General features: G+C 43.3%; 12 protein-coding genes across 12 annotated transcripts; 7 read left to right on the plus strand and 5 right to left on the minus strand.

Annotated features, from left to right (window-relative positions):
* Nucleotides 1-46: 46 nt before the first annotated feature.
* EAE97_011172 (uncharacterized protein) lies at nt 47-2,515 on the plus strand (the record flags this gene model as incomplete). Its single annotated transcript, XM_038881687.1, has 1 exon — nt 47-2,515. One exon carries the CDS (start codon nt 47-49, stop codon nt 2,513-2,515), a length of 2,469 nt encoding a protein of 822 aa, XP_038727419.1.
* An 869-nt stretch (nt 2,516-3,384) lies between these two features.
* On the plus strand, nt 3,385-3,624 carry EAE97_011173 (uncharacterized protein; the record flags this gene model as incomplete). Its single annotated transcript, XM_038881688.1, has 1 exon — nt 3,385-3,624. The coding sequence occupies one exon, from the start codon at nt 3,385-3,387 to the stop codon at nt 3,622-3,624; it is 240 nt and encodes a 79-aa protein (XP_038727420.1).
* A 383-nt stretch (nt 3,625-4,007) lies between these two features.
* On the minus strand, nt 4,008-4,482 carry EAE97_011174 (uncharacterized protein; the record flags this gene model as incomplete). The annotated part of the gene is made up of 2 exons (XM_038881689.1): nt 4,008-4,352; nt 4,402-4,482. The coding sequence occupies 2 exons, from the start codon at nt 4,480-4,482 to the stop codon at nt 4,008-4,010; spliced, it is 426 nt and encodes a 141-aa protein (XP_038727421.1).
* A 798-nt stretch (nt 4,483-5,280) lies between these two features.
* EAE97_011175 (uncharacterized protein) lies at nt 5,281-5,764 on the minus strand (the record flags this gene model as incomplete). The annotated part of the gene is made up of 2 exons (XM_038881690.1): nt 5,281-5,652; nt 5,696-5,764. 2 exons carry the CDS (start codon nt 5,762-5,764, stop codon nt 5,281-5,283), a joined length of 441 nt encoding a protein of 146 aa, XP_038727422.1.
* An 844-nt stretch (nt 5,765-6,608) lies between these two features.
* On the minus strand, nt 6,609-6,971 carry EAE97_011176 (uncharacterized protein; the record flags this gene model as incomplete). Its single annotated transcript, XM_038881691.1, has 1 exon — nt 6,609-6,971. The coding sequence occupies one exon, from the start codon at nt 6,969-6,971 to the stop codon at nt 6,609-6,611; it is 363 nt and encodes a 120-aa protein (XP_038727423.1).
* Nucleotides 6,972-7,592: 621 nt separating this feature from the next.
* Nucleotides 7,593-8,035, plus strand: EAE97_011177 (uncharacterized protein; the record flags this gene model as incomplete). Its single annotated transcript, XM_038881692.1, has 2 exons — nt 7,593-7,661; nt 7,709-8,035. 2 exons carry the CDS (start codon nt 7,593-7,595, stop codon nt 8,033-8,035), a joined length of 396 nt encoding a protein of 131 aa, XP_038727424.1.
* A 770-nt stretch (nt 8,036-8,805) lies between these two features.
* EAE97_011178 (uncharacterized protein) lies at nt 8,806-10,165 on the plus strand (the record flags this gene model as incomplete). The annotated part of the gene is made up of 6 exons (XM_038881693.1): nt 8,806-9,034; nt 9,089-9,361; nt 9,418-9,644; nt 9,698-9,715; nt 9,784-10,061; nt 10,114-10,165. 6 exons carry the CDS (start codon nt 8,806-8,808, stop codon nt 10,163-10,165), a joined length of 1,077 nt encoding a protein of 358 aa, XP_038727425.1.
* Nucleotides 10,166-11,556: 1,391 nt separating this feature from the next.
* On the plus strand, nt 11,557-11,984 carry EAE97_011179 (uncharacterized protein; the record flags this gene model as incomplete). The annotated part of the gene is made up of 2 exons (XM_038881694.1): nt 11,557-11,634; nt 11,688-11,984. 2 exons carry the CDS (start codon nt 11,557-11,559, stop codon nt 11,982-11,984), a joined length of 375 nt encoding a protein of 124 aa, XP_038727426.1.
* A 300-nt stretch (nt 11,985-12,284) lies between these two features.
* On the plus strand, nt 12,285-13,664 carry EAE97_011180 (uncharacterized protein; the record flags this gene model as incomplete). Its single annotated transcript, XM_038881695.1, has 5 exons — nt 12,285-12,522; nt 12,576-12,848; nt 12,914-13,143; nt 13,276-13,550; nt 13,598-13,664. The coding sequence occupies 5 exons, from the start codon at nt 12,285-12,287 to the stop codon at nt 13,662-13,664; spliced, it is 1,083 nt and encodes a 360-aa protein (XP_038727427.1).
* Nucleotides 13,665-16,315: 2,651 nt separating this feature from the next.
* On the plus strand, nt 16,316-17,593 carry EAE97_011181 (uncharacterized protein; the record flags this gene model as incomplete). Its single annotated transcript, XM_038881696.1, has 1 exon — nt 16,316-17,593. The coding sequence occupies one exon, from the start codon at nt 16,316-16,318 to the stop codon at nt 17,591-17,593; it is 1,278 nt and encodes a 425-aa protein (XP_038727428.1).
* A 704-nt stretch (nt 17,594-18,297) lies between these two features.
* On the minus strand, nt 18,298-20,362 carry EAE97_011182 (uncharacterized protein; the record flags this gene model as incomplete). The annotated part of the gene is made up of 4 exons (XM_038881697.1): nt 18,298-19,181; nt 19,233-19,380; nt 19,704-19,745; nt 19,814-20,362. The coding sequence occupies 4 exons, from the start codon at nt 20,360-20,362 to the stop codon at nt 18,298-18,300; spliced, it is 1,623 nt and encodes a 540-aa protein (XP_038727429.1).
* A 1,033-nt stretch (nt 20,363-21,395) lies between these two features.
* EAE97_011183 (uncharacterized protein) lies at nt 21,396-26,251 on the minus strand (the record flags this gene model as incomplete). The annotated part of the gene is made up of 18 exons (XM_038881698.1): nt 21,396-21,505; nt 21,584-22,358; nt 22,429-22,539; nt 22,609-22,722; nt 22,790-22,903; nt 22,955-23,026; nt 23,076-23,387; nt 23,448-23,489; nt 23,550-23,612; nt 23,687-23,761; nt 23,820-23,894; nt 23,940-24,002; nt 24,070-24,135; nt 24,189-24,248; nt 24,302-24,343; nt 24,395-24,451; nt 24,503-26,051; nt 26,136-26,251. The coding sequence occupies 18 exons, from the start codon at nt 26,249-26,251 to the stop codon at nt 21,396-21,398; spliced, it is 3,816 nt and encodes a 1,271-aa protein (XP_038727430.1).
* Between the last annotated feature and the right edge of the window lie 397 nt (nt 26,252-26,648).

Consider the following 26,648-nt stretch of genomic DNA (forward strand, 5'->3'; position numbering starts at 1 on the left):
ATCTGTATAAGTATCTGACCGAAATCTCAAGGGACGGCGCATCATAATGCGCCCTGCGTTACAACGACTCATCTCTAGATATTCATCATTGAATCTCCTTCGATATCTAGTACACGCATCGAATACCCCGCCGTCCGCCAACATTCAATACGATTGTGCTGGTAAGAGATGCAATCGGAACTACGCAAGTATCGGCATTGGGCTTGAAGCTGCCAATCAGTATGACTCACAACATGATAACCTTGTTACCACCCAACCAGCTGTACGGCATTTGGTTTCGAAAAAAGCCTCAAATGGCTCCAGCACAGCCATGCCTCCCGCCGATACAAAATCGATGACTACCAAAAATTACAATAGATGGAAAAATTACTTCACACCTGGCGAACTCGAATATGAATCGCGTGTATCAGAAAGGGCTCGGAAAGGCGCACTACGATTAGTCGATGATCCGGTTTATGAGAAAGACATTGAACTTTGGGCGGTGCTCTTAGTATATAGGCAACGAATTTATGGTGATGAGGGAGTGAGGATGATCTGGGATGGAATAATCACTAGGAACATCCAATTACCAGTCGAAGGTTTGGCATCTTGGACAATGTGGAGGGCCTTTTTAGATTTAGGCCTAGGAGACAAAGCTGTACTCGAAAGCATCATTCGATATGCGGATGGTCTACTGCAGCAAACCGGTCAACGTTGGAATGGGCTTTATACGAGGCTCATGTATCATCTTTTAATGAATCACAGGGGCGCCGAAGCATTTCAATGGCATCGAAGATTAATGGTGCATCATTTACCAGAGACTAAAGCCTTCGAGAAATTATGTTTCAGAGTGATTACTCTCGGGGGAGATATCGAAGCTCTGCGGAAGATTTATGAAGGAAGTAAATTTCATGTATCATATTCCAGCATCATGGTACCATTATATCATCGAGAAGAATATTCATCTGCATACAAATGGCACTTCTCGCTTTTTCAGAAAAAAGACTTTCCCAAAACTGCAAGACCTACAGAAGATCTGATTCGACTGTTGACAAAATTCAGAAGCCCGTTGGCTCTTCGGGTTGCCCGCAGCTTGGTACATGCAGGAATATCCATACCTCCTGGTCTAGAGCATGAGCTTAAAGACACGCAAAGTATATCTAGAGAGATGATGAATCTTATTCATGGTGAAGTCTTTCATATTAAACCTAAGAAATATGATGATGAATTGGGAGCTCGATGGCTTGCTACAACTTGGGTGCCATTAGATGTATCCATACAATCCATCCACGCACTGGGAGTCAAAGAAATTGGGCCCCTATCATTTCAGTCCATTGCTCTGCGGGATCCGGATACCAAAGCTATCATTAAGAGACTCGATCAGCTTGCAGATCTTGGTATATCTCCTGGTCAGTCGAAGTTCGTCAAGGCTGTTGAATTTTTTGCAAGGGAGGAAAATCAAGAATTCGTAAACGCATTGGTGAACAGCGACCAGCATCCTGCAGCACTTGACGATTGGATACTCCAAGAGAAACTCTTGGCTTCATACGCAGCCAAAGAACAATTAACCGAATTCCGACAAGCGATGGCCATACGATTAGTCGGAAGTAGAACTCCTGATTTTGACGTTTACAACATACACCTTAGGATTTGCGTTATCAGACACCAATGGAACGCTGTGCTGAAGACGTTATCCGATATGCGGATAAATCATATACCGGTGAAACCAGCTTCGATATCCTGTATTCTGCGGCAACTCTTACGACCACGTCGGCGCGGTCGGCGACCAGTAATGGACCCTAAGCACAATAGTTTCGATGATATAAATATGGCTACCAAGATTCTGACAGGCATCATGACATCCGGCTCATCAGTTCCAGTACATCATTGGACCGAAATCATTCGGCGACTAGGAATGCTTGGCCGCGAAAAAGAGTTACATAATTTGTGCATGTTTTTAGCTTCCTGGTATGGCTCAAAAAATCATGATCTTCTACCTGGTGCAAATTATCTACGAATTCGAGATAGCACGCAAGTTCCAGATGATCTGGTTCCCAAGTGGCACCATCAACATCCTCTCAAGCGTCTCTTCCCACCCAGTCTGCAAAGAGCCATTGTAGAATGGGGTTTCCAACGAGCGTTAGCGAGCCCATCGCCAAAGGATCCAGGCTTTGTCCGCGCGAGTAAGAAAGTAACATACAATATCACGAATGGTATTGTACTTTTGCGAGAACTTCACCATATGGGCGTAGAGATCGAACCACATGCAATCAGGAGAGCAGTTGTCAATCGTTTGATCATTCTCTACGGACCGGGAAGATCCACTGTCAAAGCGAATCGACAAGCGCGAATTCTGAATCCCCTAAGCTTGGAAGAGGCAATAGCTGAGATTGACGATTGTCTACCAGGGACGAAGATGTTCCCTTATCCAGATGCGGCGAAACATATTCGACACCAGGCTAATTTGAGATTTTTAAGGATTAGACGTTGGCGCTTGAAGCGAGATGCTAGATGGCGATTGACAGGGAGGTTTTGATTGTAGGACTAGGGTCTGTACGAATGTTGTATCATATTTTGAATTGATGTCAGGTTTTATATTGATGTAGCTTTGATATCTCATGGACTTTAAATCTCAAATCATATCAATTTTACAGAGCAATTGTGTTTTTCAAGTGACCTTGCAGACAGGGTTCCTCTTTAAAGTAACATCTGCTCGGACGGAAGAAATCATACATCTGATGCGGTATTCTCGGGATTAGCTACCGGCCATATGGAATGTGCCATTCCATTCATAAAAGGATGAGAAGGACAGCCGACAAACGCGATTTGATCAAATGCGAATGTGTCGATACCAACCGTTCATGATCAGGAGGAAAGAGCGAAGCTACCTGTAGTGCGGCAATTTTAAATGATACGGGAGGGGTTGCTTAGATGCAGTTCATGTGAGTTGAAATTGAGATTTGAGGAAGACCAAGTGATATAAGATTCCTACGCGGTTTTCTCTTCTTGTGGTATTTGATATGTTCAGAAGCATGCGAGCAAACCTTTCTGATGGAGTGTATGTCTTGCCTGCAGATGTACACAATAATGAAGAAGCCTATCATCATTGTGAGTCTAATTCGAGGATAGTGACTAACCTTTTAAATGCCGATGTTTGTATTGCTACTGGTGATGAAGGTCTGTTGACAATGTTTCCACAAACGCCGATATTCTGAAATCCGTGTTTGAAACTCTGAGTCATGTATACAGACGTGTGCTCGTTCATCTTCTTCCCATATAAGAATGAAAATTTTGCGCTCATAATTGTAAACATTCCTATTCACATCCCTCTTGGTTTTGAAACCAATTCAAATCAAAGGAATCAGAAAAAGTCTACAAAACAACAGGACAACATACCGTATCACCATGTCAAACAGCGCTCCCCCAGTTATATCTCCTCCCTATCTCCCTGGAGATCACGCACAATGGACTACCAACGGCAATTACTTATACGTCATAGTACAATCGACCCGAATGGAAGGTACTCACGGGTTTGAGTACATGGTTAGGCCTCCTCAACACTCGACTAGTGATAGGGTGATGAGCAGGGCTAGGGAGGAAGATTTGAGGGTTTTTGCTAGGGTCACATTATCGATAGGAGGATAAATGAAATCTAGATGTTCGTGTTTAGTGGGGAGATTCTAGCGATGCTTGAAAAGGGGTATTCGAGAGTGGCGTGGGATTATGTGTATGCAGACATTCTGACGGAGATATAACTCCTCGCGATCGTCAATATTCTTCAATCAATATGATGCTTCCATGTAACCGGCAACACTCTATTCGTGGCGTACCAGAATGAAAAATCGGTCTTGCCAAAGTGACTGGAAAATTAATAAAACATCATTTCGAGTTTCATTCGATTATCAGTTATTGACTCTGGTAAATTAGAATCTACCATTCCAATCTGAACAACTTTGATTCATTATTTACTCTGAGATATCAATTTATACCATGGTATATGGGAGAGAGTGCCAAAACTCAACGGAGCCTTATCGATCCTTTGCTATCCGACTTAGCTGTCCCTCTTCAACCTTCTTCACTTCTCCATTCCCCAACTTTATCATATAACAGCACCTAATGTTGAAATTCCCTCGCCCTTCCTCGGGACAAATCTCCTCTCTCATGCGATCTGATCTTATGGTAACGATGATGAGTTTAGCATTTTCAGTCGAAGCACCAATGCTCGAAGGAATTCCAGATGTCGAGTCTCGATTCATAATAACGTTGCTAGTTTCTGGTGTAGTTCGGATGTCAAATTTAGGTGCTGTGGATATTTCTCCTTTTCCGGTCCAATAAACATGAGCACCTTTCCTGAAAATTACTTTTGTAGGATCCTGAAGTTCGTTAGTTGAGATTTCGCGAGTGAGTAGGGGGTAAGCGGACAGATAGGAGAATGGATGTGTCATCAGAGCAATTAGAGCAGGAATTGCCCATCAGCGGCTTTTGGATGGAGTTCGAAATCATGGCGAGAGATTTTTGACTGATATTTGTGATGTAATTAGAATTGAAATTGAAATCAACTAGTGGTATTTAAAGAGGACAGAATCCGACTAGTATTTTCTTGAAATAATTAGATTTTGATTTTCTACTACGGCAGCTTCTTGTTTATACGCAAGTTCTGACTTATATAACTGAAGATTATTACGCTCTTGAGTAGTTCCAGATTCACTCTGTCTGCAAAACGCATAATTAGCAACTATTTACAAAATCACGACTCTGAATCACTAGCTGAAAGTGCAAACATACAAGTAATTCACTCCAGAGTTGCTCGGGAACACTGATACTTCATCAAAGTAGAACTCTTCTGGAAATTTATGCCTATATTTGAGAAGGCTTATGGCAATCACAGTGTAAGTATACAATTGAGCTGTACGGAGGTTATTCGAGAGACAATTTGAGCTGATGTCGGAGACTTTATCAGGGTGTCTAATAGTCTGGACTTTAGTTTAACAATCAAAAGCCTTGGAACATTCAATCATCAATAAACATTCAAACTGCTTTGATTATCAAATTAACTTGAAACAATTTTTTATCATTAAACCTTGTAGTAGCAGCTGATGGGGAATTCATATCCCAATATGAAAATTACAACCGGCCAAGAACAAAAATTCAAAAAAATGGCATCAAAATTAACGACTTCTATTATTCCAAACCCAGCCATGTGTTCAAGACCTATGATTCTTACACAAGACCAGATCAACCCATATTGCCATTTCACATCAACATCCTCTACTTCTTCGCAATTCCGACCGAATTTAATAATCAGAGCCATGTCAACTCCTTTCCATTGACCTTTTGCACTATCGTATCCGCGTCGACTCGTACATCATAAAAAACGCTAACTTCTTCGGGTGTGATAGTTCTAGTGGTACTGGTATTCGAAGCCCCATTCGAATTTACTGCTTGGTTTGAACGTGGTGCCGCAATAACGGTTTCGTGTTTCTTGACCACAGTAACACGAATTTTAGCATTGTGGTTTGAGCTGTTGGTTGAGGAAGAAGAAGATGAAGAAGATGATGGTGGTGGTGAGGGAGGAGGTGTAGTTCCTTCGTGACAGGTCCAAAAGAGTATGTCGCCTGTTTTGAATGCTTCCGCGGATTGTGGAACCCGTAATCTGTTAGCTGGAGTTTGTATCTAGACACAGGGTATTAAATAAATGGGGGGTATGACGAACAACCGAGGGATTAGTTCTCGAAGAATCGGAAAACAGAGCTTCCATGAAAGGAGTTTGGGGTCGGCGCGACATGGTTGCTTTTTTTATTTGAGTCGGGAAAGTTTCAGTGCCCTGTGTTGATATAATATCTCGTGAGCCTAAGAGCGATTTAACGAGTTTCTAGTGAATCAAGGATAATGTTACTTTCAATTCTACTGATTTGGCATCCAATTTTCCTCTTATGTAAGTGGATAGCTTTAAATATGACGACAGTGAATTGTTCGGAGTTCGAAGGTTGACTCCAACGTATTACAAGAGATATTGTAAGCAGACCACTATCATTCCCCATTCATGAGCCAAACTTCTGTTATTGTGTTCCTCCCAAGTCGCAAACTACATGTTGACTATAACCACTCTGCATGTCAACGAATCCTTGGTCAAATCATAGCAAGTCATATCACGGGGTTTCTGTATCTCCTAGGTGCACGCAGGTGCCATAGAGTCTCACCGACGTGAACACTATACTGATTTTAATCGATTGAGAACCGAATCAGACGAACGGAGATGTAGTTGGTGCTTGTTTCTTTGTTGATTACTATGAAGTTGAAAGTAATTCGGAAGCTTTGAGCATTCTTGGTCGAAAGGAACACGCTCAGAGATCGAACATTTCACTTCACTTGCAACAGTTCTTCTTTTTGAGTCTGGTCTTGTAAGATTAAATCCATAAAAAGATCTTTGAGAGCAAGGTTGTGCAGATTCGGGAAGAGGAGGTTCTAACATTAATGAGAAGACAGATTAAATGTACATATCTAGTCTCTAAGTATGAGTATCCTCAGATATCTACATGGCGAAAACGAGTCACAGAAGCATAATCCCAGTAACTATCATCATCTTCAAAGCTACCAAGCAACCCCACCCCATACTCCAAAATTCCAAGCTACTGACCATTTTCCAACCCTTCCAATACTGGACGCCAGCTTAACTCTTTGCCATTGACTCTACATTTTGTAGCGCCATTAAATAACATGATATCATACCATTCATCCACATCTCCGGCTTTCGCCTGGGAAATTCTCCGTGATTGATAGATACGTGCAGAAGAAGATGCAGGAACAGCGGGGTTTTCATGCTTCTTCAAAATGGTGGCGCGGATAGAGACAGGTACCGATGGTGTCCAAATTAGATATGTGGGATTAGTCCAATACACACGAGAGTTGACCTCAAATACCTTGCCTGCGAATGGATCATAGAGTGGTGATGGAGCTGGAGGGTCACCGAAGGCGTTTGATGGATTGGACATTGCGATGAATTTCTCGGTCTGGCACAAATGTTGTAAAAAGCACCAGTGTTTGCGATTTTCTTCGATAATCTCAGACTCAAACCCTAAGAAAGTCTAACACTTAAGCCTGTTAGTTGTGCATTATATATATGAGCGTTCTTCTCCCGCGGAATGAGGGGTTTGATCGCTTAGCAGGTGACTTGATACTAACAGATTTGCTTGCAATAACTGTACTAACGTAGGTGAATGACCTTAAGTCATTAGAGACACGGTTCGGGAAACTTATTCTCGTCTTCTGCTGAGAATGACACATCCTCCTGTACTATCGAACACTTGTGACCTTACTAATTTGTGATCGTAAGTCCAAGATCAAACACCTCCAGAGACTAACTCGTGATTGACAAACGCTGCTATGGTTCATGTGAATATATCATTGAGCAACAGGTGAGAAACATTCAAGGGTGGCTTGATTCACATATATTGCTCTCCAGCCCCGCCCAAATTTACACCGTCAAAATCATTTCGCCCATCTAGTCTTGAAGCTACCATAATTTGACTTGCACTTTGATATCTATTCGGGGCATAAATTTAAAAGCTCAATTCCGGAGTAGAGACGGGGAAATAAATACTGAAATAACAGACATGCCACCAGTAAGAAGAGGAAGGACACCCCAGGAAAAATTGCGCGCTTACAACGATAAAAATGCGGAGGTAACACTCCATATCTTCCCAATACACAGAGAAACTGACCGATATAGGATCCCACCCTAATCTACAAAGGCGAACGCTGTCCCGACGCGAAAATCTGCGTCTTATCGCGTGTCATATGGATCCGAGGGGAGAACAAGTTTGCGGACGCAGTCGTGGTTTCGGGTCCTACTCTCGCCGGCGAAGGTCAACGCGAGAGGATCGTGGTTGCAGAGAACGCGAATAGTCGATACCACTGGCATGCGTATTTTGTTCGATATTTGAATGATGGGGAGACTCGGGCTCATGTCTCGGATAGGCCGGTGGCAGAGTCTGATCTGGTTGAGAGGGCCTATCCTAATCCCAAGGTAGATCGGCCAGGCTCTATGAATAATTAATAATGTGGGAGATGCAATCATACATCCCAGTAATGAAAAAAAAATGTATTGTCAAGTGAGCATCATGTGAGAGATAACATCTGTATGTCCAGGTATTTGAGTCGTATTTGGAAGTAGAGTACGAGGTGGTGGATATGTCTTAGCTTTGGGGGGAATTTCAAAAAATTCACAAGTAAAGCGCACGAGGATATCGATGCCAGTGACGTGATGACAAATTTGAGAAATTTGAAGAGATCCCCAGCAACAGCCACGACTGTATTGAGGGAATTACGATGATATTGCTCCTAATAGAGATTCTATAGCCATCGTTCAGGGAAGGCTGTATGACCAGCTTTGAAACAAGATGCATACAAAACACCATTGCCAGTGACTTGGGAGCGGTTAAACGTTCACTGTCATGAGCTTCGATGGTTTTGAAATTGAGCCAGTCAAACGAGCTACACCAGCGCAGACACACAGCTGAAATAACTTTGATTAAACACGATATGACAATGCATTTATCTGTGTGGATTTCAGTATATTTGTGTGATTTTCCTCTGATGTTATCGAGATGCTATGCACACAGCTTCATCTGTGTGAAGTCAAACTTTGCTCTCAATTCACCACAACCTCATGGGCCCATAGTGACTCATAAGCAACAATGACTCGCAACCTCCCTAGAAGCCAGTCAGACGTATATTTAAGTCTCCAGACTGCACACAACAATCGAAGTACAAACGACAAATCAAATCTCCACCCACAACAATAACTCAAGTCTCAAAACACCCAATATGAGTACCCCACCACCGAGCGAGATCAGCGTATATATGAAGAAAGAAGTTCCTGAATTTACAGTAAATATCTCTTTCGACCCTGAAACATTAATGCCAATAAGACCCGATGGTATCACGGACGAACAATTCAAGCAAGGATGTCCGGATGAGAAAACTGAACGCTATCTGCAATATCTACGCGGGATCAAAAATAGGGAGCAGCCAGACCAAAGCATTATCTCCGTAGGTAAGTTGAAGGAACCAAGCTCGATGAATGAACACCATACTGATGCAAACGCAGTCGACCTGCATGCTGAGGGCTATCCTCAGCTGGCGGCTGCCATCAATAGTGATGAAAGATTCATGTTTTATCGACGATTTGGCTTTTTGCAAACACGACTTCTACTCAATAAACAAGACGAATTGCGAGCGCTAGAGGCTCGGCTCGATCATAAAGATAGGTACTATGGAAAGTACGAGCCCGCAATGCTCTATTCCCAAGAACGCTTCAATATTACGGATGACGATAACAGGAATCTTCTGGCTGAAATCGAAAAGAAATTCAATGAATATGGTAAGTGTGATTGGATCATCGATGGAGGAATCGATTTGACAATTTGTCTACATTAGGTCAACTTTTGACGCATGCTCGAACCTTAGCAAGCTTCGATAAACCCAGGGAATCAGATCGTCTGCGATTGAGGGACTACTCCGATAGTAATCCTCTCTGTTATAGGGATAGTGAATGGCTCTTGCGAAAAGATGACCACATCACTCTCAAGCCCACTAGAGATAACACTTGGTTGGACACGGTCATTGAACAAATACCGCAGTACTTTCCATGCCGCTTGACACGCGTGAGTTTAGCTATGACGCTGGTGTGTTGAATGCCACTGACACCCTGATATAGTACATATTCTGTACTACAGTTCGTCTAACATCTGCGAGATTGATGCGATATATGAAGAGACGCATGCTAATCACCATTTTAATCAGGTATTGCGACAGAAAACAAACCCTGAAACTACGAAAATATTCCTATCCGACCCTGATCGCGTCAATGCAATAGCATCACTTGTTCTCCTGACCACAGTTCTTGCACTCTTTGTCATACCGGTTTGCATTCTCTGGTATCTGTGCCAAATGTCAATTCTAAGCCCCGCCAACATTGGTACAATCTTGGCAATTCTTCTGCCCTTTACCTTCATCTTCTCTGTAGTCATATCGCTCTTTACCCGCGCGAAACGTCACGAGGTTCTAGCTACAGCCGCTGCGTATGTTACACCTCCCATTCTATGGAAATTCATACGCTAACAATAAATGTAGATATTGTGCTCTTCTTATCTTGTCTTATTTGTTGGGAGTGTTGAAATCGTAGGAGAAATGATCCTGGCACTTTAGAGGTGGTCTTGTAGGAGATTGAATGGGATTATGAATTAGGGAACGATATGATAGTATTTTGCGCGTGTTTTGCATGGCTTTTAGCTCCTTAAAATATACAATGAAAAAAAAAATCGTTGTGAATAGCTTTAGCAAGTCCTCTTACTGAGAGGAACTTGTCAATGTTTGAGAGCTTGAAAATAGAAATCTGTGTACCGAGTTTTCAAAAGGACTTTTTTGTAGACTACAAGGTGTTTAATAGTCTGGAGTGTAATTCAACAATCCAAAACTTTGGAATATCCAATGAATATTACAATCTTTTAAATACTGGAATGATCTCAAACATGAAGATCATTGTAAGTAATGAAAATTTCTCAAATCTTGAACTACCTCAAATACCGAGATCATCTCAAACATCAAAATCATTTTAACCACCAAATCAGCTCTGAACAACATTTTCAGGAAATCTACAATACTTTAATCAATAAACCTACACATGACAAACCAAAGTTCCACATGAAAGCAACAAGATAATCACCAAAAGCAACAAATTTCATATCCTAAAGATATGTTTGATGTTTCTCTACATCAGATCGTCAATCAAAATCATAGGGGTTTAGCGAGCGTGATAAGCGTATGACTAGTGATGAATCGAATGAGACGCGAAAGCAAACTTTTGTCAGCTAGTGAATGGGTGTTAATGAGATGAATATGTAGGAATGACAAGGGCTGAGTGGAATAGATCGGTTCGGTATGTGTGGTGGTGTGGAATCATAATATGATAGTGGATGTGTTTCGGGGATGAGTAGGCAATGAATATTGAATAAGTTGAATGAATTTATCTCATCTTATTAAGTCCATAGCTTTACATCCCCCCACGAGAAGAAGTTCTCACTGCCAGGAGGTAGCAAAAGTCTCAAAATCTTTAGAAACCATTAGCTTCCGTGTTCATTGTGAATGAATACTTTTTGTTGATTGTGATTCACAAGCTTCATAACCATTCACAAGTCGCTGGACATGATACTTTCAGAATGTAGATTGGAAGTAAAACCCTAAGAGACTGAATGACTCTCTTCAGTTCTAGCATCCTCATTCACATATAAGAACAAAGTTAACGTACCCAGCTGAAAGAGCTCATTCACATCCCCTCGAGAGATTTCCAGACACTTCTGTATTCTGAGTAGAACTGTAGACTTCTTTGATTCACAAATCTCTTTCTGAGCATCAGAATAAAATAAAAGGAGTTAGATAGCTTGAGCCTACTGGGTACTCTCTCAATATTGAGAAGGTAGCCATTTAAGTCATAATTTAGATCCAGAGGTTCCCTTCACCCTAGTTTTAAACTGCGGTGTCCAACCTTTTCATAAAATAAAATAAGACATTACGAAAATGCCACAAAGACCTCAGAAGCCGGTGATGGGTCAATTATGCGCAAAATTATGCGGCGGAAGTAGTGGAAGCTCAGCGGTAGATCACACATTCCTGTTCTCAAGTATTATCACGTGACTAATGATATTTAGTCTGTCCCACTAACACAACTGGCACCCGGGGCGACATTTGCATTTGGGAATCGAGTTTTATGGCAGCACCCAAGTAAACAAGACTCTATACCTTGCAGTATTGTTTCCGACCCGGAGCGTCACCAAAACAGAGCAGTGGCTTCTAACATTGCGACTAATCCTTGGGAGTATCGGGTTGAATTTCATACAAGTCTTCGATTAGCCTCAGTAGTAATTCCCGAGGGCCAGTTGACGCAAGCCGGCAAAGATTATGGTGGTCCATTTCCAACACCACTAGCTACCCCTTTACCGATCTGAACTTGAGCACTGTGGCTTAGTTCTAGGACATGTTAGTTTGCCGTAGCTAGTTTTCAGGGCCAATGAAAATCGTTGATTTTACCGAAATATGCAAGTATCCGTGAATGATTCCGTGGATTGGCTAGCCGTGTTAGAATATAGTATGACAGCTATGTCATTGGTATGGCAAGCCTTGACAATACGAGGTTCATGCATTGTGATCTCGGGTGATTGATCGAGAACGTCACCTTCAAAATCGACCCTCATAGCGCTACATTATGATTCTGATTTATACTAAATTCGACACAAAATAAAAGAGCAATGCCGATTGATAAAAACGTTCAAGATTCTATGGAAAAGGGAGCCGCTGCAAATCATGTCACCCACCTCTACCCACCTGCTAGTTTCGACCCGGTAACTTTGCAGCCGGTCAAGCCTAATGGTATGACGCAGGAGGATTTCGAAAGTACATTGCCTGATGATAAGACGGAACGATACTTGGTCTATATTCGGGGACTGAAAGATAGAAAGTCTCCGACAGAGTTCACGTCCCATGTCAGTAAGTAAAGTCAATGGTCATGACTGTTAACAAATATTAATCATTATGCCTAGTTGACCTACGGCCTGATGGGTATCCTCGCCTGGCAGAGGCTGTTGCCTGTAAAGAGGAGTTCATGATGTATCGAAGATTTGGTCACTTACAAGCACGACTCCTCCTTGATAAGCAGGATGAATTACGAGCGCTTGAATCCCAATTAGCTCATATGGATCAATGGTTTGAGAAGAATTTCCCTGAGCGGAACTACTCTCGAGAAAGGATCCACATCGAAAGTGGCGAATACAAGGAACTTCTAGGTACGATTGAAAAACGCATGAAAGAGTATGGTGAGTAGAATCTGCTGATAAAAATATATACGGAAGCACCTTCTGACTATAGTGATTTACGGCAGCTCAATTGTTGACTTTCGCACAAACATTCGCGAATTTCGATCGACCGATGGCAAGCGATCGCCTACAAATCAAGAACTACTTGGATTATAAGGTAAAATTATGTGCAAGAGATCAGGACTATATTACCAAAACAGATGATCTCATCACTCTTAAACCTAGTCGAGAGAATACTTGGTTGGATACGAAAATCGAGCAAATACCACAGTTATTGCCTTGCAAGCTTACTAGAGTGAGTAGCTATCAAAGACATATATGCAGATTGAACATTGATACTGACTTCCAGCACAGTATATATTTTCCACCACGGTCTGAACTGAACATTTGTTAGCGCCCGCGAACTGCACTGACCGTCTGAATGCAGGAACTTCAACAAAAAACAGATTCGAAAGATTCAAATATCATTCTCTCAAGTCCCGAGCGCGTCAATGTGGTGGTTACATTGATAATACTGGCCGCCGTCTTGATTCTGTTGATCGTGCCAGTTTTTCTGCTGTGGTTTATAAGTAATCTCAAGACTTCAAGACCACTCATCGGGGTTCTCATAGCGTTGCTCCTGGTTTTCACGCTGATATTTTCGGGTGTATTGTCGGCTTTCACTCGAGCGAAACGACATGAAATCATTGCCGCTGCCGCTGCGTAAATATTTCCATTGACGTGTTAGTGTATGCACTAACGAATCATAGTTACTGTGCGGTACTTGTGGTGTTCGTCGGAAATGTTGGAAGCCTGCCTCCACCAGCAGGAGGATAAATGATATGAGAATGAATGACAGACAGGAGAGTGGTGAAAGAAAGAGTTTGGATCGTTCTCAGGTAAATGATAAGAGCTGAGTAGAGGTGATATCTGGGGACGGTCACATCAATGTTTCTAGTTGGCTGCAACAGTGAATCATCGGTGTTCTTGCGCAGATTGAAGAATGAGTCGTGAATGTCTTCGTGAATGTCTTTATGCTCGGACACTTCGAGAAAATTTATCGCTCACCAAAGTGTAATGCTGCTCAATAACTTGGACCTTGATGAATAGATGACAGAGGTCGGCAATTTCAATGCTTTGACAATGAGGTTGAAGATATGACGGCCAAAGTGATTTGTGAAGTTATTTTTGGATGAAATTGATATCGGATGAAGGTGCAGTCTGTTGGCCGTGCGGGAGCTCTGGATGAACCTCTGAGTGGGTGGGCTGAGCTGACACGGCTGAGAGAGCACACTGCGCACGTCTCCCGCAGAACGAAGAAGGAAGAACCGAGATGCCTAATATATAAGGGTACAATATTTTCAATGATCCATGTTAATTCAGATAATCATTGCCTATCATGGATCAAAATTGAAGAACCACCAGAACTCTGTTTATATCTAGTTACCTACTAGTGGTCTTTGATTTACCGTATTATATCCGTAAATTATATGATGAGATTTTGTATTTCAACGTGAAGTGATAAAATGTTCTCAATGTGATGAGTGCCGCCTTGTTTTCACCCGTCCACATGAACAGCATTGGGCACGTGTGGATCAAATGAGCTATTCCATAAGAGAGCTAGTTCGGATCTTCACCAAGGGTTCTCCATCATCATCATCGATCATCTCCTCGGTTCGAAGAAGAATCAAAGAGCAAAAGATTCAACAAGAACCCCGAGATGTCCAACATCGAGTATACGAACCCACGGATGTACCTAAGGGTGTCCTCCTTGAGACTGGGAAGTATACTCGGCAAATGGATAATCCTAGAAGGAACTGACTCTATTCAGTGAAAAAGACATGTCATGTCACATGATTGAAAATGCTCGTAATAGAACTTCTACTTGTATAGAGTCAGATACCGATGGACCATAACAGTACAACAAGTCGCATTTGCCATCTTATTAAGCTTTTCAGAGTATCTGATAGTTCAGCACATTTCTCAGTTGTGGCATGAACATTCAACGCCATAATGGATGACAAAGGACAATAAGCCAAAAAGCTTGTCGATTTGAAATTCAATCTCAAATCCTCTGGTTACTATCTCTGGGTTTTGAGTTCTGGTTTTTCCTTGGGCTTTCGAACGATCGCATTGAGCCCTCTTCTAGTAAGGCAATCGTAGATGATTTCAGTTCTCGATCCAACTAACCATTGATCAACGAACAATGAATCTCGATGCCGGTTCCTCATCGCGAAGAAGTATAGACGGTCAACTTGAAGGCGCAGCCCAAAGATTTGTAAAAGAAAAATGAGAAGTACTATATGGAATCATGTGACTTGGAGACTCTCATCTCAGCCTGCTGAGTTCAAGCTCTCTTTCAAGACTAATGTTTCTCGGAAGTGCTTACCGACCGCCAAGACCATTTATATCGAAAGTTCAGGTTTATGAGTGGGCTTAGGATTGTTCATAATCCGCAGACGCCAGAAGCCGCAAGGAGCATTAGCTTTGGTTATACTAGATGTGTTTCAAAGAAGGGGGACCGATCAAACTGTGCTGGCCCTACATCCATCAAAATTAAGGACATCATTCACACTTCAAAATTTTCCGATTGATATGTGCCAAAATAGAGACTACACAGACTACATGCAATTTCCGATTGGCGTGGCTCGAGGTGTACATATACGAGTGTTGATGCCTTTCAGAGCTCTAGTATCAAAGCAACTTCTAAATACGGTGGTTGCTATTGTCCAAGACTTTGACTACATATAATAAGCACATGGCTTGTTGCGGCGCGCCTAGGAAATTTTGTTCTGTACACTAAGCTCCATTGATCATAATTAGTTCATAGAACAACGCTAATATCTGAAGAGGCGAGAAGGAAGTCCTATTTAAGCTTTCCTCTGTGGATTACTCTCATTATTCATCCAAAAAGGAACATTAGTCCGCACGGGAAGTCTTCTGGTACCTGCATTGAGGGGGTTCAAAGCGGCGGGTACCTTACTGAGTGCACCGGGCGTTCCCAAGGATTAACAACACTAAAGTTTTTAGTATGAGCACTAATTGCTCAAAGCGTCTTATCATTCTCTCATCCGAAAATTTACTCATCGCTTATTTGCCATTGAATTACACGTTCTTTGGGATTGCGGGAATTTTGTCAAATTGGCAGCTCGACGCAGTTGAGGAAAATCCAAGCGATTCTAGTATCAAAGGACTAGGCGATAAAGAATCCAGATGAACAGGTACTTTCTAGCTGAACTAAAAATTCATTCTTCGGGTTCTCATTTCCTTCCATGAGCTAGTCGCCTGGAAGCCCGTCTATTCTCCACGGTGAAGCCGACTTTGCACTCACTAGTCTACATTCTTGGTGACTCGAGGGTCCTCCCTATACTTCAATGAAAACATATATCTAGGTTGATCTTTCCCTCTATTTTCTTTTTCTCATCATCCAACATTCACAATCATTCTTTACACACTCTTCTTTCTTCAACTCGCATCTATCTTTTAAAATGCATTCTTCTTCGCTCCTTATTGCAGGCTTTGCAGCTCTTGCTGCGGCCAAACCAGCTGCTCAAGGCATTGATTTTGCCTCCGTTAATGCTGTTGCTCTTCCAACAATCACTGGTCCACACCCAACTGCCACCAAAGAATCTATAGTTATCGACAACGCTGCTGCTTCCGCTTCAGGATCTGCTAAGGCTACTGCTCTTGCTACTGCTTCAGCAACTGCTTCCCAAAACGTCAAACGTACCTACTGGGGTTGGGGTGGAAATGGTGGATGGGGTGGAAATGGTGGATGGGGTGGAAATGGTGGATGGAGTAACGGAGGAGGAAGTGGAGAAGCCGCCAGCACAAGTTGCACAACCACTCAGAGCACTCCCACCTCAACTACAGCCCAAAACAGTGTTCCTACTTCTTCTACCGCTGCTGTACCAGAAACCACCCCAGATGTCAGCAAAGCATGCGCAATTCAACCAGATGGTTACGGACCAAAGGTCCAACCTGATACCGTTGATGCTTTCCTCGCTTATACTCAGTTCCACACTGACGCCAAGAATGCCGCCACTCCCTCCGGCTATACTCAATCCTTCGTTGATCTCAATGCTGCAGTAACTGCTGTCACCTATCTCGGGCTCACCACCTTCACCACCTACGATGTCGCTCAGTGCGGTTCTCTCTGTGACAGCACCTCTCTCTGCACAGGTTTCAACATCTACGTTGAGCGTGATCCATACATGAATCCATCCGCCGACTGCCCAAACCCAGCCTCTATCACCAACTACAAGTGTACTCTCTGGGGCTCTGGCGTCACCACTGAATCTGCCACCAACACCGGTCAAATGCGCACTGATTTCCAAGTCGTCATCACCGGTTCCAACGGATACTCCAAGACCGTCACTCCTGCACCACAACCAGGCTGGAAGCCACCTCAACAATGCGGTGGTGGAAACCAGGGACACTCTCACCCAAACACCTGCTTGGGACAAGCTTTCTTCCCTGGTCCATACAACCCCGCTGTCTGCGCCGGCTATGCCACCGCCCAGAACTCCAAGAACCTCTCCCTCATCTCCTGGTGGATGCAAATGATCTACAAGTTCTTGAACTACTCTCCATTCCAATGCAAGTTCTTCAACTCCTACATGTTGAAGAAGAACGGAAAGCCAATGGGTACCTACTGTTCCTTATTCGCTCAATCCTACTCCAGCAACCAGGCTACCTATAACCCCGGTCAACAGGGTTCCGATAGCTGGACTTGCGAGAGCTCGTACACTTATACTCTTAACTAAACTAAGAGACTGATAAGATTTCAAGGCGAGGAAAAATGGAGAGATGGCTGAGTTGGTGAGGGGGTGTAAAAAGGGGGATAGAAAGGATTGGATGGATTGGATGGAACATAAAGTAAAGAGGGCTTTTTTAATGCGCTAATGTCTCACTTGAGACAAAAATTTCTTGTCACTCCTTTATGTTTAATTTTTGGTCAATCAGATGAGGACGCATGATTTTTGCATCATATTTTGTCGAATGCAATATTTAATGGATTTTCTCAATGGTTCTTATTTCATCTCTTGTCTTGTGATTGATTGAGATGTGATATCAAACGAAATGAAATTGAATTGAATTATCAGTGAATGGAAATTCATTTCGAGTATGAGTTTCTAGTGATAGATTCCTTGAGGTTTCTGGTAAATATTTCATCCTTACATTTTGGAGTTTCTGATTCTTTCTCTGCAAGGTCTCTATTCATGTAGTGATATTTCTTCATACTATCTCATCGCATCCTATCATATCCTTTCTACCCGTTCATCTCCCTCCATCGATTCAAACCCTTCTTTAGCCCCTTACGGCAGGTGCACATATGTTTGACTTCTTAAATCGACCATAACCTTAGTGTGTATTGAAAACATATCAATGACGAACTCACTTCCAAATAACTACCCCAAAACGCCAATTCTTACTCCCATCCTCATTCTCACTCTATGGATACACCGCTCTAAAAAATCCACCTCAAAACCCTTTCCACCTTCCCCCTGGCGGTCCTCTCCCTCTCCCTCTCTTTCTCATCCTCCTCCCCAATAACATACACATCAGTCTGTAAATCCATTTCCTCATAACTCACCACCTTGGTCCCCTTCAGCCACTTCCAGCCTAGCCACATGACCGCCATAACCGGCAGCTCAATATAAAAGCTCACAAAATTCACCGCGCTAAATGTCGGACTGAAGCAACTCCATCCCTGCACCAGCACAATCACCACATTAAGCAAGACACATATCCATGGTCCCCACGGATACGTCCAGTTTTTGAAGGGCAAGAGGTGGGTTTTTCCCTGGAGCTCTAATGCCCCGCGGAACCGAATCGAGGTTACTCCGATAGCGATCCAAGCTAATTGATTACTGACGCCCACGAGATTTTGCAACCACGTCCATAATTGTCCTGCGCCGATGAAGCTTGCGCCGAAACAGAGACCGCTGATGGCGCTGGTAGCTAGGACGGCTACCCAGGGAACTTTATTGCGGTTTAGTTTTCCGAAAAATTGAGGCGCGTGACGATCGACGGATAGGGTGTAGAGGAGTCGAGTTCCGGCGAATAGAGCATGGTTTCCTGCTGAAATGACGGAGGTGAGGATGACGGCGTTCATGAAAGAGCCTGCGGCTTTGGCGCCGACCATTTGGAATACGAGGGTGAATGGGGAAGTGGTGGTTGTTTTGCTGGAGAGTCCGGGATAGTTGTAAGGGATGTTGAGGCCGATGAGGAAGACGGAAAGGATGTAGAAGATCAGGATACGCCAGAAGACATTTTTCACTACACGAGGAAGATTCTTGGTGGGATTTTTGGTTTCGCCGGCCGTTATAGCGATGGATTCGGTGCCGCCGTCTAGAGAGGAATTAGACTTGGGGGTTTTCTGGGGGGAAGGGGAATACTTACATGCGAAAGATGCGGTTACGAAGACAGATGCAAATCCACCGATTCCTCCTACGAATGGTGCGTCGCCAATATACCAGTTGTGTGCTCCGAGATATGTATTAGAAGTGTTACCTCCGCAGTTGACTACAATTCCTAGAATTATGAAGATCTAGAGAAATATTAGCATTCTTCAATAAAACCAAAAACCCCCAAACACCGAAGAACACTAAAATCATGTATCCTTTTGATATCCAGCATCAAATCAAACGATCATTACTTTTGAATATTAAAACACCCAAAAGCTTTTGATTTATTGATCTCCTTCAATTTTGAATGGGTATCAAAAGGTAGATTGATATCATTATCCAGGTAATGATCTTGAATAACAATCTCACTGATATCTCACTTTATTCGAGAGATTTGGAACACCAGCTCTTAATCCAGATGGAGGCATCTCAACCTATAACCCCACAGAAAACAAAAGTCACCTACCGTAATAGTAATCACCTTCAAAAAGCTCAACCAGTATTCGAGCTAAAATCCCATCAATCAGCATCTTTCCATCATTTCCATCATTTTCATCAAAGTATCCCCAAACTCACCTCTCCATAAGCCTTGACCGTAATAACATTAGCCAAAACCAACAGCACCCAAAAAATCAACGCCAATCCCCAACCCGGCAATCCAGTATCTCCCCAATACGCCCAAACCAACTGCAGCGCGACCAAATCGGATGCCGTGCTCACCGCATCGTTAAACCAATAATTCCACGTCAGAGCAAACCCCAATCCATCATCTACATATCGACCTGCAAAAGTACAGAAACTTCCGGCAATCGGTACAAATGCAGCCATTTCCCCCAAAGAAAGCATAGTTAACATGACGATGAATCCGACGATGAGATAGGCGATGAGAAACGACGCCGGACCACCTGTTGCGAGGGATTTCCCCGTGCCGAGAAAGAGACCCGTGCCGATCGTGCCGCCGATGGCTATCATCTGTACTTGACGGGCCGAGAGGGAGCGAGCGAGTTTATCTGCGACGATGGGACGCTCGTGGTCGTCGTGGTGAAGATTGTTTGCTTCCGCATCTTTGGTATGATCGATCACGTGGATATTTTCATTTTTTGATTGGAGATGCGAGTTTGACATTTTGAGACGAGGGAGGAGAGAATGTCGATCTCTTATTTCATCTGTGCTGTCTTTAGAAGGTATGAAGATTGAATTCTAGTCAAGAATAAGTGTAATGGGAGAGAACGATGCGTATGCAGGAGGATAAGGATATGCAGGTTGACATCTCCATGATTTTGAAATGTGCTCGAAGAAATAAGTAACCTTCAATGACGAATAATTGACAGAAAAATTCGTGATGCAAATGGCGTGCTTGCTCTAGTCTGAGAAGAAAATTTAATTCGCTCGCGGTATTACGTACGAATTTTAAGGATCTGCTCGTTGAAGTTGGTTGAAGGATGGCGGGGTACATGGGGCTTTGCTCCCCGCAGCCCGCTTAGCGAGGTGTAATTTGTGTGTGGCAGGGTTTTGGATTTGGATTCGGATTCATGTTAAAGTTCAAAAGTTCAGACAATTCGTAAACTCCTAGAAATGGAAAAGAAGGATTGGTTTTGTAGATCGTGTTGCTTAGTAGTAGTATAATACAGGGAATGTCTAATGATCATTGGTTGGTTACTAAGCCAGCCAAACACTAATTACCTACCTAGGTGGTCAGAGCAGTCCGAGAAAGAAGCTTTGAATCATTTTGCAAAATGTCAAATTTAGACTCAAGTATATATATGAAATCCAGCCAAACTCGAAGCGTCCGTATCTAAAACTGGGCTATTATCGTACACGGGAGAGTGTCGCGAGCGATAGGAGTATTGTCAAAGAAACAAACCCACAAAACTACAAAACCAAATATCAAACCACAAGATTTCATTCTAAGATTTCGAAAATTGAGTCAAACTAGGTACCTAAATAAAACTACACACCAGCAACACATAGATTTTCAGAGGCTTAAAAGACATTGATATATTTTCCTTCAATTCATCCGCCCGGCCAACCATAGATACTCCAACCGAAAACGGACCAGCCAGAACCAAGGAAATAAAAGGAGAAGGAAGGAATCAATAAAAATAATACGATTTTCCTCCCAGCATATTGAAAAAATCTATCCACGCAGAACCTTTACCTATTCCTCCTCCTCATTAGCGACAACATAAAGATCAAGTGGCGCAACGATGATTGAACTTGTTGTTGCGCCATTTCCAATAGCGAGTTCAGTTTGTCCGTCATTGTTTGCTGTTAATCTATTAGTATATTTTTTCCCATCTATCTGTCTTGGCATAATATCTAGAGATCCGGAAAATGAAAACATACCATTTATGAGATATAATTTCCCATAAACATCTCCATTGGCCGTACATGACACCTTCAAATTGCCATCTATACTACAAATCAATGGCCAAGCCGGAACTACCCATCCTGTGAAGCCAGCTGGTGCTACTTTGATGGATGGAGGCGAATACGATGCTGTAGCCCATAGGATATAAAGACCCGATGTCAAGTACCCGGTATCAGAATCGTACGTGAATGGGAAAACTGATTGACCATAATTCAAATTGAAGCCAGCAAAATATTCCGCAGTTTGTTGAATCATAAGACTCGTGCCGTCAGCTGAGGTTCCAGAATTTCGAGCCTGGATAAAGAAGCTTTCAGGCACTGCCTGAGATGGGCTTGGAGTTGCGATGGTCGAAGAAGTTACGGTTGAGGAATCACCAGGTGATACTAGGTTGCCTACGATGGATAATTGGATATTCAGAACACAGACAGCGACACCAACTTGGGGTCCTTGTCCTACACATCTCAAGCTTGGATTGAGAAGAGCAAGAACAACAAGATTTAAGCCGAGAATGCCAGGACGAGCGGCAATGCTGGCACATGTGTCACCGGTTTTGGTGATGTAGTATTGACAGCAGTCAGTTGCAGTCAAGGCGAGGGTTACGGCAGGAGCTGCGACTGGTCTACAAGCGCTAGCGGAAGCAGCGACAGCTGTGGATGAGGGTGTCGAACTTGTGCTAACGGTGGCGGCAATTGGCCTTGTGCTGGATGATGAGGTGGATCCTCTTGTTGAACTAGTGCTCAATCCTTGACCCTAATAAATATGTAAATATCATCATAAATTAAAAGGAGACCAGGCGAGGTTTTAGAAAAGAAATGCTTACGACTACTGATGTTGAAGATCTGGAACTCGAACTGGAAGTTCCCACGAGCCTTGCTGTTGAAGTGGTACTTGAAGTAGTTGCTCTTGTTGAACTGGTACTTAGACCTTGACCCTATAAAGGCATTAGAATTCATTACAAGAAAGCAATAGTGTGATTGTATTTCGAGGGTGAAGAACTAACCATAGCCGATGTTGACGAGGATCTGGAAGAACTGGAAGTTCCAGCGACAAGTCGTGCCGTGGAACTTGAGCTTGAAGTAGTTGCTCGTGTTGAACTAGTACTTAATGCCTGGGCCTGCAAAATATCAACATTCACCCTGAGAAGCGAATAAAAGACAACATTATGAGAATAAAGAACGTACCACAGCTGTTGATGAAGAAGATCTGGAAGTTGAACTAGAGGTTCCAACAAGTCGTGCAGTTGAACTGGTACTTAGTGTAGCTGCCCTCGTAGAGCTAGTGCTCAATCCTTGTCCCTATTTATCTATCTTAGAACTTGTCGTATCAATAAAGAAAGTGATACATACGACAGGGGATGACGAGGAAGATCTAGAGCTAGATGATGATCTAGAAGTAGAAGTAGAAGTTCCAGCAAGGCCCTATACTAAGTTAGCATGTATCAAATTGACAAAAAGGATTGAAATTTACCACAGCGCTTGAACTACTCGAACTTGTCAATCCTTGGTACTGCCCCAGTCCACAGGTTCCAAATGCGGGGTTGCAGCCACCCGTGCACCAATCAGCTTCACGACCGCAGTATCCAAATCTCGAACAACAGTTCCCATTGGGACTTCCTTGGCACGTGTATAAGGAATTAGATTGGGGTCCACATCTTCCATTAGGCGATACTAATAAACCAGAAGCGGCACTCGAAGTTGGGCTAGTGGAGCTGGTGGATGAAGTTCTAGTGGATGAGAAGAGAGTGGTAGATCTTGATGTACTGGTGCTAGCACCGAGACCCTTTTTATAGTGTTAGCATTATAGATAGAGAATTATGTGAGACATAGATGCAAGACTTACCAATTGGGTTGAAGATGAGGTGCGTGAACTGGAAGAAGACGACTATAGAATTGATTAAATAATTATCGACAAACTAAAACGGTAAAGAGAAGTGAAACTTACCCGGCTAGTACTAGAGCTAACGACAGCCAAAAGGGTTGAAGATCTACTACTTGAGGTAGATGACTGTATAAATCGTCAAACCCATCGAGCTTTTCAAAGAAGAAAGGGGTGTTGAGATATGAAGAAAGAATATATACCCGAGATGAAGTAGAACTTGCCGCTAGACCTACAGCTGAAGTAGTGCTACGAGAGGAAGAGGAAGATGACGATGACTATCGAAGATATTAGCTTCATCATGATTTTGATAGTAAGCAAAGAGAAATAATGTACCCTAGAAGATGACGAGCTAGCCCCCAAGCCTACAGCCGAGGTACTGCTACGAGAGGAAGAAGAGGAAGATGATGTCTAGTAGCATTAGCATCTGTGTAGTGATACTGAGAACATTCTTACCCTAGTTGAGGTGGAGCTTGCTCCAAGGCCTACGGCTGTGGTACTTCGAGAAGAAGATGCTGACTAGAAAGACGTTAGCATTTTTGAAATGGTCATATGGCGTTATAAATATGATGGGAGTAATTGTTACCCGAGATGTAGTGGAACTAGCCCCGAGGCCAACAGCCGAGGTAGAAGTGCGGGATGAAGATGGCGACTATCAGTTCGTTAGTATCCTTCAATTCTGAGAGATAAAAGGGAAAAACATACAGAGCTAGTACTGGAACGGACCGAAGAACTTGTAGACAAGGTATTGACTCGTGTTGATGACTGTTAAGAATTAGCTTCCATTGCTATCGACAGACGACCAAAAGAGATCATACGGAACTAGAGCTCGTCACCACAAGATTGACCCGCGTTGATGACTATAGAATATTAGCGTTGATCTGATATTTGTATGATAGAAAGTTTCTCACCGAGCTAGTGCTTGAACGAGTTGTGGAGGTTGTGGGTACCACATTCAATCGTGTTGACTATTTAAGATTAGCATTGATATTGAGATATACAAGACAGCAAAAGCGTACGGAACTAGAGCTAGATGGTGCTCCAAGTCCTTGGGTGGAACCACGTGAAGAGCTCGATGATGAACTGCTCGCTCCAAGTACTCTGGTTGAAGAACTAGTGCTAGATGTCCTGAAAGTTGCTATCAAGTTAGTGGAAGTAGACGATCTTGTACTTGAAGTTGAAGGGCCAGCAATAATTGGTCGAGTAGAGGAAGTCGAAGGACCAGCAATAGCTCTGGTTGAGGAAGATGACGAAGGGCCCCCAATGATATTACGAGTAGATGAAGAGGATGGGCTGGCCACAATGTTACGAGTGGTAGAAGAAGACGAGGGACCACCAACTATGGGTCGAGTGGACGTAGTCGAAGGGCCTCCAATAATATTTCGTGATGTAGAGGATGAGGTTGAGGGACCTCCGATGATTGAACGAGTCGAGGAAGTAGAGGGACCTCCAATAATTGCTCTCGTTGAAGAAGTTGAAGGGCCGCCAATAGGATTGCGGTTAGAAGAAGTGGATGGGCCTCCGATAATGGCTCTGGTGGAGGAGGTTGAAGGACTAGGAAGAATGAATGACGTAGGCCTCGTAGTACTTGAAGAAGTCGTAGCACCTCCAATAATACCAACGCTCGTAGTTGGGGTTCTTGTAGCTAGCGAAACAGTTGCACTTGGAGATACTGGTGGGTTTGGAAAGCCAATGATGAACGGAAATCCCAATAATTGTAAGAAGTTATAGCGTGAGAGTGCATCCAAAAAGGTAAGGAAGTCGCCAATTGAGACCAGACCTGCAGCAGCCTCCTGTTGGAACTCGGTAAGAGAAGCAAATCCAGATCTACGGAGAAAGGCGGCAAAGGCAGCAGCATCCAACCTGTTTAAAAATTGGGAAAAATAAGCCGAATTGGCTCCTTCGCCTCGTAGAAATTGGATAAGTGGAGTATGGGGAGGCCATTCTCCATTGCTTGGTCCTCCATTACCACCATTGTTACCTGGATTATTGTTTGAACTACCACCGTTTCCAAGACCAGGGAAGCCAGGGAAGTTTGGAAATCCAGGAAAGCCATTTGAGCCTCCATTATTTCCTGGATTGTTATTACCTGGGTTGTTGTTTGAGCCTCCGCCATTTCCAAAGCCAGGGAAGCCAGGGAAGTTGGGAAATCCATTCCATCCTCCGCTTCCGGAGTTTCCAGGGGAGTTGTTGTTCCCTCCTTGGTTGTTCCCTCCTTGGTTGTTCCCTCCTTGGTTGTTCCCTCCTTGGTTGTTCCCTCCTTGGTTGTTCCCTCCTTGGTTGTTCCCTCCTGGATTATTGCCTCCGGGACCGTTATTGCCTCCTGGGTTGTTGTTCCCTGGATTGTTGTTCCCTCCAGGGCCATTATTGCTTCCTGGATTGTTGTTCCCTGGGTTGTTGTTTCCAGAACCACTTCCCGAGCCAGGGCTTCCACCATGAGCCCCGAGCAATTGCGAAATGAAATCAGAGATTGAGTCATCATCCTCATCCCCATCTAAATCAAAGAGATCGGCTAGAGAAGGGCCATTAGAATCATTGGGTTTTGTAGAAAACAAAAGACGTTTTGCTCTATATAATCAAAGGTATTATCAGCATCTAATATCATCAAACTGATGTCTTTGAACAGACATGAAACTTCATAAGAAAACGTACATGCTATCCTCTCCTTCAGCTCTCGCGACCTTTTCACTAACAGCGCTCTCGCTGGAAACCGTCGAAACGGTAACACTCAGAGCCACAGCCCAAACCGCAACATTGCGAACAAACATCCTAAAGGTTAAAAGATTGTGATAGTCCAAATAAGGACAGGTTAATGAATGAGCGACTGTATGACGAGAAGCGCAAAATGAGCGAGCGCAACGAAGACAAAAGCACAAGCACCGTAACTTTCCAGGTGTAGAAATCTACCAGTATAGTAGAACCCTCAGATTATAAGCAGAGGGATTCGCCTAACCCCCCTCCTCCAAGCGCGTGCATATTCGCGACTTTCGCGAAATATGTAATGTGGATATCCAAGCATTCTTGAAGCGCGACGACCAAAGGAAACACAGAAAAAGACGTTGGTGATCTGCAAAACATTTGCTGAGGAATGAAGCTTGTAGCCAGCTATTTGAGCCACGGTTACTGATGAATCTAAGTTAAAGGGATAGGAAATAATGATCCCGA

Source organism: Botrytis byssoidea (assembly GCF_014898295.1).
Source record: "Botrytis byssoidea strain MUCL 94 chromosome Unknown BBYS_034, whole genome shotgun sequence".
Classification (NCBI taxonomy): Eukaryota; Fungi; Ascomycota; class Leotiomycetes; order Helotiales; family Sclerotiniaceae; genus Botrytis; species Botrytis byssoidea.